Genomic DNA, 16,186 nt, shown 5'->3' on the forward strand with positions numbered 1-16,186 from the left:
AAACTTGCTTCTCTGCTCTACTCAGATTTCGTGTGTAACATGCTTCTGTCACTGTTCCTGTTAAACAGCAGTAATCAGGTGTGTTTGGTTTTGTACAGAGCAGCTGTCCATTGAATCCAATTAGTTCAGTATCCAGCAAGTTCAGTAGGTCATCTCCAAGGGTGGGGTCAAGTCAAGTCCAAAGTATAGAGGAAAAAAGGCGTCAAACTCTTCAGTGAGTTCAGCCAGACAGGAGTGAGGGTGAAGATCTCTGCCCTGAGGGCTGATGCTCACAAGCCTGCTTTTACTAATTGCAGTGAGAAGCTAACCAGGAGGTTAAGGACACAAGCCCATTCAAAGAACTGGGCACTTGCTGCGTGTTCAGCTCAGGAGAGGGTATTAATGCCAATTCAATGGTGCCTGTTTTAAATGTGTAGGATCTGTGGCCTGGGTACCTTTCAGTAGTGAAGAAATCTGTACATTTTATACTATTATTGTTTTCATTGTGTAGTATTTTCTGTAATGATATGACTGTGTTGAGATTTGTGTGGGGTCTTAGTTAACTCTCAAACTGTCCTCTTACAGATTTTTTTTTTACTCTGAGCAGCTTTACTACATTCCAAACTCCAGGTATGGACATCAACAACTGTCCAGATGTGTGTATTTATCTGATGTGTTATTATCCACAGGTGGGAGTCCCACTGTGAAACAGACTGAACTATGCACTATGGGTGCAGTAAAGTGGAATTATAGTGGGTACTCATGTAATCAAAATTAGTGGGTTACACTTGGTCTGATCATATTTTGGTACCATATTTCCAGCACACATACATAATCGTTTACACACTGACCATACATACTTCACACAATAATACTTAAGACCTGTTCTGCTAAATATTCTGACAGCAGTGTGTTGGGATGTACCCTTTGCCAGTTGGCCAATCTGGCCAACACTTTCTGCAAATCCAAGTTCCTTATATTGACTGGATCACCCTTATCCACATGCTTGTTGACACCCTCAAAGAATTCTAATAGATTGGTGAGGCATGATTTTCCTTTACAAAAGCCATGTTGACTCTTCCTCAGCAACTCATATTGATCTGTCTGTTGCCGGCACCCAGTGCCGAGAGGCTGAACAACAGCTTGAGTGGTTCATTACCAGGTGTGCTACACCCAATAATCACAACAGGGTGGAGAAGCAGAAAAGTTTATTTGAAGATTCAAATAGGTACAGGGAGATTTGAATCTCAAATTCTGTACCCAGAGCAGGAAGTTACACAGGCTTTTATACATCCTTTTTCCCAGCATACTTATCCAATAGCAAGCTGCCCCAAGTATCCATATAGCCAGCCAATCCAGTTCCCAGCTAGTTCCCTGGTTCTCTGTATCATTTGTTAAACTATACATAAAGCTGCTTTATTCAGCATTGTTCTTCCATATCTGCCCTGTTTGGCCTTGCTTAGTTTCAGGCAGTCTGACTCTGCAACATATTGTTGCAGATTCTCAGTATAACTGCTGTGTATGCCTCCAGACTGGGGAGGGCAAGGACACTTGGGCCTAGTACGCAGAGCTGCTGCGAGTGCCTCCAGGCGGGAGGGGGGCCAAGGACACCTGGGCCTAGTGCAAGGGGGCTTCATCGACACTCGTGGTCTTCCATCCCCTCGAGTTACCTAGTGGCCAGGCCCCAGTGTCCCCAACATGTCTGTCTGATAATTCTGCTCTTTCCTATAGTTTCTACCAATTTGCCTGGTACTGAAGTTAGGCTTTCTAACCTGTAACTGCCAGGGTCACCTCTGGAGCCCTGTTTAAAACTTGGCATTACATTAGCCTGTAAGGATAAGGCCTTTGTCTGCAGCCATATTGTAAGGCCTAAAGCCTAAGGCCTCCGTCTGCAGCCAGATTAAAAGAGCAGCCGAGCAGCAGCCATTAGCTGAGAAGCAGGAAGTTACCTCCTCACATTCCATCTAAATTACAAACACTGTAATATCAGGCTGTTATTAAAACACTGTAATATCAGGCTGTTAAGAAGGAGACCCGGTCCTAATGACACCACTTTCACCAGATAAATAAATAGATCTTAAGATGGCTAAAGAAAACTTAACTTGACAGCATCCTGTCTGGCAAGAAATCACTTATCAAGAGTTGTGGTTGTGAAATCCTCATTTCTTTATTGTTTTGTCGTTATGGTCCCCATTTCTCTATCGTTTATCTGTATAGTCCCTGTCTGGTTCTTTAATAGTTTCTGTCTGTTACATAATTAATTTTGCGAGGTGTAAATTAATTAAGGTGGTGGAGTAGGATTGGTTAGAGAATTTTGTTACATTATGTTAGGATTGGTTAGTAAAATTTTAGTATAATGATTGGTTAAGGTACAGCTAAAAAGGACTCAAATTTCACTATATAAACTGGGGTCCAGAAACTCCAGGACACAACCCCAAAGGTCAGAGCTGCCAGACCTCAACACTCTGCCAATGACACCGTGCAGAAACTGGAGTCCCCCAGATGACCTGATCCTGACTGGTCATCAAGAAATGTTCATCTGTCTTATTGGGAGTGGTGAGCACTGTATGTGTAGTGTGTTTGGGGGGATTGTTAATAAATAGAGGTTATGTAGTATATTACTGTGTAAGGCTCCTTCACTGGTAAAAGACCCCATAAACCCAAAAAAGATTAAGCCCTGAGTCCACAGGGAAAGGATGTTTGCCTGGAGCCCATGGAGTGAAGGCCAGAGCCCACGGAGGGGTAAAGTTAGGTGCTTTTTGCCTGGAGCCCTAGGAACTGGGAAAGGATGGGGGTACCTAAATTAAAAGGGTTACGCCTTGAGCCCTAGTAACTGGATAAAGGTGGATGCCCTTGAATGTGTGAGTAACAGAGAATTTTCTGTGGGTAACAAGCCCATCTATCCATGGGCATATAAAATGGACAGTAAGTTCAGTGGTGCTATATGGAAGTAAGTGGTTTCTATTCCTTTGGGGAGGTTAAGATTTATAAGTAACTGTGATGGGTACTTCAAAGCCTTCCCCAGCTGTCTGTTGTGTCTCTAATCTGTGCCAGCCATTAAGGGCTGCCCCTAGATGCCAACCTCTGGACAGGGGACTCCCAGGTTCTCTTCAGAGTTGACTCTGCATTTCTCTTTCAGGTTTTGGGAATGCTGCCCCCACAAGGTTTCCTTGAAGGCCACAGGTCTCGGGGAGCTGTTCACACACAGAGCCATCTGTCTGGAAGCTCCTGGACACTCCACTGCAACCATGTCCCCTGGGGCCTAGGCCTGCCTGTCCCCGCACCCTGGGGGCTTCCTTGGAAAGCAGCTGCCTTCAGGAACTCCTTCAGAGAGGTGTCAGTCTTCTGATTATCAGTCTGCTTCATGCCACCAGGGAGGGTGGCAATGGAGGGCTCTGGCTCTGTGTCTACACTGCAAGCAGGAGGTGTGATTGCAGCACATACCCAAGCTAGTTTCAATCTAGATCAAAGGGCAGCATGTCTATCGATACATATGCTACAAGCACAGACCCCTGGGCAGGGCTCTGCTGCCCTCACACCTGCGCCGGCAGCACCCAGACCTGCTGGCCATAGCTGAGCAGCTCTGTGCCCCGGGGCTGGGTGCAGGGGGGCTGGGCGCTGGGGGGCCAGGCTTGCACTGGGAGTCCAGGGCACTGGCGGGGGGGAGGGCATTAGGGCTCTGGGGGTTGGGGCAAGGGGGGCACTGGGGGGTTGGGGTATTAGGGCACTGGGGGTTGGGGTGAGGGGGGTGTTAGGGGCAACAATACCTGAAGTCCAAAGGTGCAAACAATTTGATGTTTATTGGGGTGAACTTTCAGCAAGCATGATTCCAGTTTCCTTCCTTAGTGTCCCCCTTCCCAGCTCTGACACCACAGAGCCTTACTTATGTCCCTGTTCCCATTTCCCCCCCCTTAGCAAAACATGATTCCAATTTCTCCACCCCCATTCCCCCCCTTACTTCCTGATTGACTGCAGACTATAATAGTAAAACTTAAGTTCTGCTTAGCTATACATTAACCGATCATTTTACTGAAATTTAACTAACCAATCCTAACATATTGTAACATGATTATTTAACCAATTATATCCCACCACCTTAATTAGTTTACACCCAGCAAAATTAATTATACAGCAAACAAAAACAATCACAGAACCAGACAAAGATTATACAGACAAACAATAGGAAAATGGGGACTACAATAATAAAACAACACAAAAATAAGAATTTTACATCCCAGTTATTAATAAGTAAGTTCTTGCCAGACAGGATGCTATTAAACTAAGTTTCCTTTTACATTTTCTAGGCACTTCCCTTTCTCTGGAGGTGATAGGCATTATCAGGACAGGATTCAGAGTAGCACCCATGTTAGTCTGTATTCGCAGAAAGCAAAGGAGTACTTGTGGCACCTTAGAGACTCACAAATTTATTTGAGCATAAGCTTTCGTGAGCTGTAGCTCATGAAAGTTTATGCTCAAATAAATTTGTGAGTCTCTAAGGTGTCACAAGTACTCCTTTGCTTTTTTCAGGACAGGATTGTATTCCTAACAGCCCAGTAGCACCTTATTTCAGTGTGACTAGTTCGAAATGTAAAAATGTGACCATTCGCTTCCCAGCTTATGGCTGCCTCTGCTGCTTAGCCAGAGGCCTTAGCCTAAGCACAGGGCCTCAGACTGTCACAGTAAAAAAAGGCCTTATGTAGTCAGACAATGATTTTGATTCTTTCTTTTATACCTCTAGAACTAGCTAAGTAATAAAAATATACCTAAATTCTTAGAGTATAGGCCTTTACAGACAGGCCTGAATATCTATATCCTAACAGGGGTGTCATGAATATAAAGGGAAGGGTAAACCCCTTTAAAATCCCTCCTGGCCAGAGGAAAAATCCTCTCACCTGTAAAGGGTTAAGAAGCTAGGATAACCTCGCTGGCACCTGACCAACATGACCAATGAGGAGACAAGATGCTTTCAAAAGCTGGGGGGAGGGAAAAACAAAGGGTCTGTCTGTGTGATGCTTTTGCTGGGGACAGAACAGGAATGGAGTCTTAGAATTTAGTAAGTCGTCTAGCTAGATATGCGTTAGATTATGATTTCTTTAACTGGCTGAGAAATTAAGCTGTGCTAAATAGAATGAATATTCCTGTCTGTGTGTCTTTTTTATAACTTAAGGTTTTGCCTAGAGGGATTCTTCATGTTTTGAATCTTATTACCCTATAAGGTATTTACTATCCTGATTTTACAGAGGTGATTCTTTTTTACTTTTTACTTCTATTAAAATCCTTCTTTTCAGAAACCGAATGCTTTTTCATTGTTCTTAAGATCCAAGGGTTTGGGTCTGTGGTCACCTATGCAAATGGGTGAGGAATTTTTACTAAACCTTCCCCAGGAAGTGGGGTGTAAGGGTTGGGAGGATTTTGGGCCGGGGGGGGGGGGGGGAGATGTTTCCAAATAACACTTTCCTAATAAAAATAAACCCAGATAAACGTTTGGTGGTGGCAGTGGAAGTCCAAGGGCAAAGGGTAAAATAGTTTGTATCTTGGGGAAGTTTTAACCTAAGCTGGTAAGAATAAGCTTAGGAGGTTTTCATGCAGGTCCCCACATCTGTACCCTAGAGTTCAGAGGGGGGAAGGAACTTTGACAAGGGGGCACTGGGGGGAGGGCATTAGGGGGTTGGGGCGAGGGGGTCACTTGGGGCACTGGGGGGAGAGCATTAGGGGGTTGGGGCATTGAAGCACTGGGGGGTTGGGGCGAGGGGGGTCAGGGTGAGGCGGGAATGGGGGGAGGGGCACTGGGGCGAGGGCATTAGGCCACTAGGGGAGCAGGTTCGGGGTGGGGGGGGGTGATAGCGCCGCACAGGACAACCCCCCCCCCCCCCCCATATACCCCAGCCCGCTCCTGCCGGTTATCCGGGGAGGGGCCCTTTAAAGGGTGGAACTTCTAGGCCCCGCCCCACCGTTACGTCACGACTGACCCCGCCCACCAGCCCAGCTCACCTTTCCCAAGATGGCGGCGGCAGCGGCGGCGGCGTCCCTGGCTGCTGGGCGGTGCTGAGGGACCCGCCGCCCCCGGGACGCAGCGCGCGGAGAGCGGGGCGCAGGTGCGGGCCGGGCGGGCGGACGAAGGGGGGAGGGGAGCGTGTGGCAGGGCTGGGCCCTGACGCGCTTGGCCCAGCCCCGGCGGTGCCCGTTGCGTGTCAGGCCAGACCGCGCCCGGAGTGGGGCTGGTTGGGGCGGGGCAAGGGCCTCCCGGCAAGGCCCGGGGGCAGTCTGCGGGGTTGGGTGCTGCGGGGTCCGCTGCAAGCCGCCCAGCCCCGGCAGCGCGTCAGGCCAGGATGTTCAAAGCCCATGCTGGTTTGCCGGCGCCTGGGTGACCTGCGGAACTCCCTGCTACTGCATCTGAGGCGGACGCACAAGTACCTGGGGCTAGGAGGAGCCTGGATCTCTGTGAAGTGCTCTCTGGTCTGTAGTGGCACCTGCAGAGATGGTAATGACTGATGTCTTCAGGACATCTGCTCTTTGCCATGGGAGCACAGAAGGTATCTCTTCTCTCTCTTCTCCCCACCCCCACCCTGTGTGGAGCCCTGTAGGATCGGCCCCTTGCATTACGGGGACAGGGCTACTTTCCACTGGTGTTGGTGCCAAATGCAATGGACTCAAGCTCCGATCTGATATGGCAGCTCATGCAATTACCTGTGAGACCAAATTTGGTTGAACTCATTTCTCTGTGCACGGGGTGCATTTTTGCCTCCTGAGTCTTATCTCTGTGCCCTGTGCCACCTGAGCGCTTAGAGAAGGAACTCCAGTTCTGCTCTCGTAATAACATTGTTACAGACCCAGGTAACAGGAAGAGGGACAGGCCAGGAAAAGAGAAGGGCCATGAGTGCTTTAAGGGCTGGAGGGCCTAATGCCCATCAGGGAGGGCTGGGAGCACTGCCCCTTCTCCTGTCCCTAGAACAGACTCCAAGGAAGGGCGAGGGTGGCATGCATGGAATTTCATGTCATGTTCGTTTGTGACATGGCTTTTATTTCTTAAGTGCCCCAGGCAAACACTGGCTTTCCCTGGGGCTGGGCTTCAAACTTCCTTGGGCATCCTTGAGATCCTCAGCCAGAACTGTGGCTACAGAAGGCGCGTTGTATTTGCACACAGGTCACGGCTCATGGGTGTGTCAGTGGACGGAGCTGTTTACTGGTTCCAGTCACACTCCGATCTTGTGCCTTGTGGTAGGCTGGTGGGCTGTGGGTGTTGGTGGCTGGTAGTGTGCAGCAGAGAAGATGGGGAGGATGTTAGAAGCATTGATTAGGCAGGGCTGGTGCGGGGGGGGGGTGCATGAAGCATTCCTGGAATGCATTTCGGTGCCTTCGCTTTCCAACATCTGCGGCCTTTTGCCATGGACTCTGTAAAGCCTGCTGTGCACCATGCCCTCGAACCTGGGCAGGTTTGCACCATGTCTGCCTTGTTACCCTGGCCCCAGCAATGAAACGCTACTCTCTGCTTATCGGTGGTGAGAGAATCGATTGCAGCAGGTCTCCTTCATTTGTGCCCAGTGAGGTGTGAGCCGCAGCCTGAGCATGAGGCCCGGAGGTCTGGAGCATCGTGAGTTCTAGCTGTGCCCAGACTATGATAGCTGTGTCTCCGTACAAAGCTGTTCAGTTCTTGATTCTGACTGGGGCCTTGGGCTGCTATTGGCCATTAATATCCTTTAGGAGAGAAAATCCCGGCTTGCCTACGGACTCGCTGGGTGACTCCAGTCAAGTTTCTTCCCCACTCTATGCCTTAGTTTCCCTGTCTGTGAAATGGGATAATACTTAGCTATGAGAAAAGGAGTACTTGTGGCACCTTAGAGACTAACAAATTTATTTGAGCATGAGCTTTCGTGAGCTTCATCACTTCATCACTTCATCTGATGAAGTGAGCTGTAGCTCACGAAAGCTCATGCTCAAATAAATTGGTTAGTCTCTAAGGTGCCACAAGTACTCCTTTTCTTTTTGCGAATACAGACTAACAAGGCTGTTCCTCTGATACTTAGCTATGGTGCAGGGGGCCATGGAGAATTATTAATGCTTTGAAGGTGAAATTATACCACATCCGACTCCTTAACGACTGGGAGTTGCCTCGGTTCCCCCATGTTCCCAGTGAGAGAACTCTGCAGGGCTCTGATGTTCCAGCAGCAGGGTCTCCAGTTGACCCAGCAACTGTTTGAATCCCAGGATCCTACTGACCAGGGTACAGTGGAATCATACAAGGATTCTTCTCCGTGGTCTGGCACATCTGCGGGAGAGATGTTGGTTTTAGTGTTTTTCCTGCTTAGCTGGGCTAAATTGGAATCTGCGAGAACATTCATCGTTCAGATGTATTGATTAGGAGTGAGACTGAACCCTCATTTGCTGCTGCTGGGCCACGTTTTATTGAGAGCTCTCAAATTCTACAAACTGCACTGCATGCAGGCCGCAGCATTTTTTGACAGAGTCTATAATTATTTTTACCCAGCTCTCTCAAAACAGGAGCAAATCCCTCCATTATCCAGCACCTCCCCCCTCGATGCCCTGTGGCGTGTTTGCTTTCTGGGTACTATAATTTAAACCTCAGGCGTTTCTGTCTGCAGAGACAGGTAGCCTTTGTGTTCAGCTCCATGCAGAGGGGAGATATGCTGAGCATTGCCAGAGACTCTTGCTTTGGAAAAAGGACTTGTTTTAGATTAAGGACGGTGTTTGCGTGCTCTTTGAGTGGGGGGCAAGCTGCTGTGGCTGCAGTAGGAAAGACGCAGCCAGCTGTGTGGGAGAAGCATGCCCGCTGGATCTTTCTGGGATGGAGATTGGTGCAAAAACTAAAAGCATCGACCCCCAGTTGATCTGATAAGGCCTCAAAATTCACAACTCCGCAGAGGGGGACGGTGGCAGCTCCCTTTGCTATTCCTGGGAGGTGGCAGCCTCATGAGCTTCTCTTTCTAGCCAGAAGTGCTAGAAACACAATCTTATTTGAACTGAAAGCAGCAGTTTGTGAGGAGAGCCCATGTCCTCAGCCCAGGCAGCTTCCCGCTGGCTGTGGTGCTAGCTTTCGCCGTGGGGGTCTGTGCTCTGGAAGGAGAGATGTAGAAATCATGGTGGGAGGAGCAATGCTCCCACTAAGAGCTGAGCCGTCTTCTGCCTTGCAATCTCTTGGGTTCCCACGTCCCCTGCCCTAGCCCCCAACATGCCAATGGGTCTGACCCGCCGTGTGCTGTCTCCTGCAGCACCCCAATGCAGGATCGGACGTCACCCCGGGACGTTTCCAGCTCGATGCAGAGACTGAAGATCTCCTTACAGGGAGCAGATCAGTGATGTGACGGAGTGAGGGCAAAGGCAAGGCCAGCGGAACTCCTCAATGGAAACTCCCTTCTCTTCATTTTGCACCCAGCCCCCTCATAGGTCATCCTTACAGGGTGCGGGACTCCATCCTGAGAAGCACGGATGCTGAAAAAGATTTGGGGGTTGTGGTGGATAATCAGCTGAACGTGAGTTCCCCTGCAGTGCTGCAGCCAAAGCAGCTAATGTGTTCCATGCATTGGCCGTATAAACAGGAATATAGGGTAGCAATAGAGAGGTTATTTTACCTTTGAATTTGGCACAGGTGCGACCTCTTGTGAAATACTCCGTCCAGTTTTGTGTCCAGAATGTCGATAAGTTATAGAGTTCAGAAAAGAGCCAAGAGAATGATTAAAGGATTAGAAAACATGCCTCTTAGGAGCTCAATCTAGTTAGCTTAACAAAGCAAAGGTTAAGGGGTGAGTTCATCACAGTCTGTAAGTACCTACATGGGGAATAAACATTTAGTAATGGGCTCTTCAATCTAACATGCTCCAATGGCTGGAAGTTGAAGCTAGACAAAGTCAGACTGGTGGTAAGGTGTGAAATTTAAGTGAGGATAATTTGACCATTGGCCATGGTGGATTCTCCATCACTGGCCATTTTTAAATCAAGATGGGATGTTTTTCTAGGTCTGCTCTAGTTGAAAGTAAATATTTTGGGGGAAGTTCTCTGGCCTGTGTGATACAGGAGGTCAGACTAGATGAGAGTCCAGAGGAGAGGAACAAAAATGATAGAAGGTTCAGAAAACCTGATCCATGAGGAAAGGTTAAAGAAACTGGTTATGTTCAGTCTTGAGAAAAGAAGATTGAGGGGGGACCTGATGAGTCTTCAGGTACGTTAATAGCTGTTACAAAGAAGACTCTGATCATTCTCCATGGCCACGCAAGGCAGGACAAGACGTAATGGGTTTAATCTGCAGCAAGGGAGGTTTCAGTTAGATATTAGGAAAAACTTTAACTCTCAGGAGAATTCAGCTCTGGAATCGGCTTCCAAGGGAGGTTGCAGAATCCTGGAGGTTTTTAAGAACAGGTTGGACAAACACCTGTCAGGGATGGTCTAAGGTTACTTGGTCCTGCCTCCGCGCAGGGGGCTGGACTAGATGCCCTCTCGAGATCCATTCCAGCCCAACATTTCTGTGATTCTATGATGGCACTAATCCCTTCTGGCCTTGGAATCTGTGACTCCTCCACGAGCTCAGCAGGGGCCACTTCTGGCTGCAGCAGAGAAGGCCGGACTTGGGTGTGAGTGTGAACGCTTTGTTTAGAGCTGGGGTGAGGTAGACAGGAGAAGTCACAGAGAAGGCTCTTGTGCCCAGAGCCCTGAGACACTGACAGGGCAGATGAGTGGTGCTAGATGAGCAGTCGGATGGGAAGGGCAGTGGGGCTGCCTGATCCCAGCCCCTTGGGGTGCTGACAAGGAAGGTGGCTGGAGGGGGTTTTGAGTAGAATGAGGAACTGGTGGAAGTGTATGAGTCTGGGGAGATGGGGCTGTTCCCCCTAAATACTTGCAAAGCAGGCAGGAGCTGGAGCCAGGACTTGGTCCCAGTGCAGAGTCACAGTGGAGAAAGGCCTGGAGGATGTGAGCAGAGGTGGAGCCAAGGCAGTCAGCTGTGCCATGCTGCAGGGCAGTAGGTGTCAGGGCAGACCTGGGGAAGGAAGATGCCATGGTACAGACAGGGGAGTGAACGGGGGGGGGGGGGGGGTGCAGTTCCTGTGAGGAGAGGGATGGATCAGCCAGTCTGTCTCCTGCCAACGCAGAGCTGTTCCTTGCAAGCCATGAAGCTGCTCCACTGAGGTAGGAGTAACTGATTCTGTGCCCCAGCCTGGTGCTAGAGGATGCAGCTGCAAGGGGACCCAAGGGCCTTTGCTAATCCAGTGGCACTTCTCACTAGTCTGTCCCTGGCCAGATGCAGGCATTTCTGTTGCACTTCCCTCCACCCTCTTTGCAGCTCTGAGTGGATATGGGATGCTTCACTCGCTCCTCTAAACTTCTGCTGCTTTACACCCCAGAGATGGCTGCATCTTTCCGGGGGTGGGAGTGAGGAGCAGATTTTGGATATCCCTCAGGCTGAAAGGTGCTGTCCCAATGCCAGTGAGAGTTCGCAGAGTGCTTTGGGGAGAGATCGACTCTCCACTAGGGCCTATAATTCTTCACTTAACGGCATTTGCCAGCTTGCTCCTGGGCTGGGGAGGGAGCAGGTTGTACTGCCCGCCCACTGCACAGGAGGTGGAGGACTTGGGCATGTTCATATCACAAGCTGATTTCTCCAGCTAAACCAGAGTCCTTATAGTTCTTTGCCAGCCTGTTCCCTACGGTCAGCCAGCTCTGCTGGGTGGAGGGGGTGAGGCCCCGGCGCTGAAGGGAGTGTCTCCAGTAGAGACTCACACCCTGTGTGGGGGTTGAGGCTGGCTGTGCTCTGCCCAGGGCTGCTGCCCAGGGCAGCCTGAAAGGGGCACCTCACCCAGTTAACATGTGGATGTGTGTATCTCGACAGCACCAGCTAGAGACGCCACCTGACACTGCTTGCAGGGGAGGAGAGCTCTCTCCTGACATCATGATCCGGAGACTCCTGGACCGGCCCTGCACCTTGGCCCTGCTCATTGGCTTCCAGTTTGCCTTTATGGTGTACTTCTCCTTCGGCGGCTTCCGGAACCTGACCTCCATCTTCGGGCGTGACTTGAACCCCGTCTTTGACTACTCCCGCACTCGGGATGTATACACCAACCTGAGTCACCTCCTACCCCGGCCACCTCCAGGCAGCAGCCCCACGGGGTCCCTGCCCTACTGCCCTGAGCGCTCACCCTACCTCAGTAAGTTGTGCACTGGGTGTGGGGTCAGAGTGGGAGCCCTGCAGGGTGGTAGGGGATAGGGGGCCACAGGCAAGGAGTCCTGTGGGAGATCGGTGGAGCACCAGCGGGAAGCCTTCCAGGGGAGGCAGGGGGAATCGATGGGGCGCAGGCATGGAGCCCTGCAGGGGAGGCGGGAGGATCGGTGGGATGCAGACAGGGAGCCTTGAGGGCCCATGGAGTGGGGTTCACTCAGTCTTTCTGTAGCATCATTTGTCATGCACAAGCCAAACTGGCTTTCAGTCAAGTCTGTGGTTTTCCAGCAGGAATAATAACAAACAGGGTATTTTCCCTCACACATCAGTGGGTGCAGGACAAGCTGTGGTGGGGAGCAAGTACCCCAGAGGCAAGGAGGGGGGAGGTGGGTTGCACCCTTGTAGGGCGGGACAGGGCTGAGCAGGGGGAATAGCCTGTGTCATGTCTCCAGAAGGTGTATTGGTTGCTTGCTAGACAAGGCTCCTGCCCTCCAGGGGGCCTGCTTCTGCTGGGTCTCATAGCTGGGTCTCGCTGTGGGCTGAGGCTCTGCGAAAGGCAGCAGAGACGCCCTCTTGCTCATGTGGTTGAGGTTTGCCTCTGGCGCCCCCAGCAGTGAGACCCATGCACCACAGAGCTGCGGGGGCAACCGGCTCCTGACTCCAGATACTAGTGGGTGTCTCGGAGCACTTGCATATTTAAACATGGAGAGAGCTTTGGAGTCTTTTGACTGTAGGTCGGGGAAGAAACCTTGCGCCAGTCCCAGGGGAAGGAAGCATGGGGCAGCCTGAGCCTGATGGCACGCACCAGCCCACTTGAGTTTGTTTTGCCTTAAATTTTATTCAACTACAATTTTCTGTTGTAAAAGCTGGTGCTGTGGCTGTGATGTTGCCCGGTGGGGATAGCCCAGGTGGTGTTGCCCCCTCCAAATGGTGATGTGGGTGCTCTAAAAACCTAGGGATGAAGCAGAACTTGGCCACTGATGGATGGCGATTCTGTACCCATTGCATTCTGGGTAGGTCCATCATCCTGCCCATTTCTGCACACCCCGGTATTCAGCTCACAGGCAGTGTGGGACTCGCTACAGGCTGGGATCCATGATTTGCCAGGACACTGTCTGTGTTCGGAGGAGCAAGAAGTCTCTGGAGCTTGCCGTGTCAGATGCGGAGCCATTCTTGGCTCAGATGCTCCCCCTGGGCTTAAACCTGGGGCACACTGTCAGGCTAGTGCCCAAGAGTACTCAGACCAGCCCACTGCCTACACCTCTGAGTGGTGAAAGGACTAGAGCATGCCTCTGCCCCAGCGGGGCTCCAGCTCCCACTGCCAGCAGCGCTCGGGGAGACAAGGGGTTGGTGGCTCTGGGGGGCAGCTGCCGTGTAGTCTGGACTTGCTGTGAGCCCAGTTCCAATGCCACGTGATGCCGTGCCGAGCTTGCTGCGGGAGCAGCAGTGGTGCTGGGCTAACAAGGCTGCTGTGTTGCTGGGAGGCCATGCATTGAGCAGCGGGCTCTGAAATGGGAAGTCTGGCTGTGCAGCTGGCGTGTGCTCACCTAGACGTGCCCAAGCACCCATAACAGCTACCCTGGGACAGACCCTGCATGGGGAAACAGGCTTGTAGGGGCCTCTGGGCATCCAGCTCTCAGCCAGGTCAGGCTCGGGTAGGGGGCTGCATGTCAGCGGGGGTCTGTTCAGGGATGCAGTGCATCAAACTCATCCAGGGAGCAGGGCAGCTAGTGGGAGAGGCCCAGGCCTGTGTTCCAGTCCTACCCCCTGCTCTGAGAACTCAGCTATGCTGCCAGCCAGGGAGCCGGCTCCTCTGCAGGGAGCAGATGGAGGCCCAGGCTGCTTGTCCTGCTGTCTGTCCCACCTGACGATACCTTGTTGGGGCAGGAGCGGGGCCTCCTGGGTGATGTGAGTTCAGCTGCAGAGCTGAGCTAAGGGCTGCTGGGCCATGGGGAGGCTGAGCCTAAAGATGGGCTCCGGACTGGGTGGGAGTTCCAGCCTTGAGACCCCTCCATTGCCCTGCCCAGCAGGGACAGCTATGCCCGACCTCCTTGTGAGGGCTGATGGAGCCCAGCATGGTGAGCACTTGTCTCCTGGATGAGCTGTAACTGCAGGTCTGTCTGTCCTGCATGGTGCCAGTGTTGTGCTGGGGTCCTTGGTTAGCGCAGTTCCCCTCTGTGCAGTGCTGTGCCCTGCCCGGACACTGGTCTCCTCCCCACAGGTGCCTGCACAGAGCTTTGGGGCCATGGGCACTGTGGGAGGAGGAGGGACTCTGAATCCTCTGCAGTCCCCTGCTCTTAACCCCGCCTGTGGCTCCGAACGATCCAGACCGGGCTCCCTTTGGTGTGAACGACCCCCCGGCAGCGCTGACTCAGGGCAGAGAGAGGCCAGGGCTGGAGAAATTGCAGACTCCTGTCCTTGCACAGCTGCTGTTGGAGGGAGCCATCAAGGAGCTTAGCTGCACCCCAGGTGCCTTGGCCGGAGCGCAGGCCAGCCCTGGAGGGGCAGAGCTGGCTGTTCAGGCCCATGGCCTGGCTGTCTGGTGAAGGATGAGCCTAAAGGGCAGTTGAGCACATGGCAGCCACTCACTCTCCAGAGCCTTGTTCCGCCCCCATGTGATGCCAGGCTCCCTCAGGTGTCACCCGTATGCCTGAGCCTGGCTAGCAGGGTTGGCTTGGGGAGCCGGCTGGGTGATTCTCCACACCTGTGCCTGCTGAGTGTGGTGGAGGAGGGGCATGCCTGTCCTTGAGACCATGTGCGGGCTGCCTTAGCAATGGCCGAGTGGGGAGGGGTGGCAGCCATGAGAGCTGAGGGGTCCGAGGGCCAAGGCTGGCTGGGGGCGAGACAGGGACACCAGCAGAGGGGCTATGTAGTGTGTATGGATGGGGATGCTGGTGCTGATGCATCTCTGGGTGTGTGGCTGGGCATTGGGGCTGGAGGGTGGCTGGGCACCGGGGCTGGGGTGTGGTGTGGGCCTCAGCTGGGTGGGCTCTGGGGCTGCAGACCCATGGCCAGTGTGATTGGCTGTGGGGGGGTCTCTGCTCCTGATGCCAGCTTTCCCCTGCAGTTGGCCCCCTGACTGTGGGCTTCAGTCAGGTGCCGACGCTGAAGCAGATCGTGGAGAAGAACCCGGCGGTGAGGGAAGGGGGCAGATACCGGCCCGTGACCTGCGAGCCCCGTTCCCGTACCGCCGTGATCATCCCCCACCGCAACCGGGAGACACACCTGCGCCACCTGCTCTACTACCTGCACCCCTTCCTGCAGCGTCAGCAGCTGCAGTACGGCATCTATGTCATCCACCAGGTGGGTCTGCACTCGCCCGCCGCCAGGCAAGGGGCACTGTACTGGGGATCCCCACTGACCCAGGGTGGAGTTGGGGCCTCAATGCACCTGACTGGGCTCCTGTCTGAGCTCCTTGCGCTGCCCTGCTGCAGGCTGGGAACTCCACCTTCAACCGGGCGAAGCTGCTGAACGTGGGGGTGAAGGAGGCTCTGAGGGACGAGGAGTGGGACTGTCTTTTCCTGCACGACGTCGACCTCATCCCCGAGAACGACCACAACCTGTACACCTGTGACCCCTGGAGCCCCAAGCACGTCTCCATCGCCATGAACAAGTTCGGCTACAGGTGAGCTGCCACGTGCCATCCTCCCACAGGGCCTCCCGCCACCGCGGCTGTCTGCTTGTCGCTGGGCACCATGGCACAGAATCTTTGTAAATCTGACTGAAAACAGTGGTCACAGCTCAGCGTGGGGCAGGCGCTCCTCAGTCCTGCCCCCATGGCCCCCTGCTGGTCCACTCCTGGGTCATCCTGCCCCTGCTGGTCCACTCCTGGGCCACTCTGCCAGGGCCCTGAGTCCTGCCCCCGCAGCCCCCTGCTGGTTCACACGTGGTTGCATGTCAGTTAATACCAGCTGTCCCAGTTGGCACCATGGTTTATCATTGCAGGTACACACCTTCACTGCCTGGTATCCAAGCCCCAGCCAGCCTGCCCAGAGCAGGGACTGAGCTCTGAGCTGGTTCCCTGAGGGAATCCTCAAAAAGAAA

At 52.7% G+C, this 16,186-nt stretch overlaps 1 protein-coding gene and 1 long non-coding RNA gene across 6 annotated transcripts in view; one reads left to right on the plus strand and one right to left on the minus strand.

Moving 5' to 3' along the window:
• LOC142070024 (uncharacterized) overlaps nt 1-6,042 on the minus strand; it is a 20,932-nt gene extending 14,890 nt beyond the window's left edge. Inside the window, exon 1 of the long non-coding RNA XR_012665994.1 lies at nt 5,971-6,042. This is a non-coding gene — a long non-coding RNA (uncharacterized LOC142070024). The remainder of the gene's footprint in view (nt 1-5,970) is intronic.
• B4GALT3 (beta-1,4-galactosyltransferase 3) overlaps nt 5,962-16,186 on the plus strand; it is a 15,407-nt gene continuing 5,182 nt past the window's right edge. The window contains exons 1-5 of one of the 5 annotated variants that reach the window (XM_048827746.2): nt 5,966-6,074; nt 9,207-9,467; nt 11,816-12,131; nt 15,210-15,445; nt 15,577-15,767. In XM_048827746.2, coding sequence (XP_048683703.2) covers nt 11,876-12,131; nt 15,210-15,445; nt 15,577-15,767 — 683 coding nt within the window. In that variant the 5' untranslated portion in view covers nt 5,966-6,074; nt 9,207-9,467; nt 11,816-11,875. Of the gene's footprint in view, nt 6,075-6,271; nt 6,513-9,206; nt 9,468-11,815; nt 12,132-15,209; nt 15,446-15,576; nt 15,768-16,186 lie in introns of those variants that run through there. The other 4 variants (XM_048827748.2, XM_048827747.2, XM_075122941.1 and 1 more) reach the window with 4 other exon arrangements.

The sequence above is a fragment of the Caretta caretta genome, chromosome 24 (genome assembly GCF_965140235.1).
Source record: "Caretta caretta isolate rCarCar2 chromosome 24, rCarCar1.hap1, whole genome shotgun sequence".
NCBI classification, from domain to species: Eukaryota; Metazoa; Chordata; order Testudines; family Cheloniidae; genus Caretta; species Caretta caretta.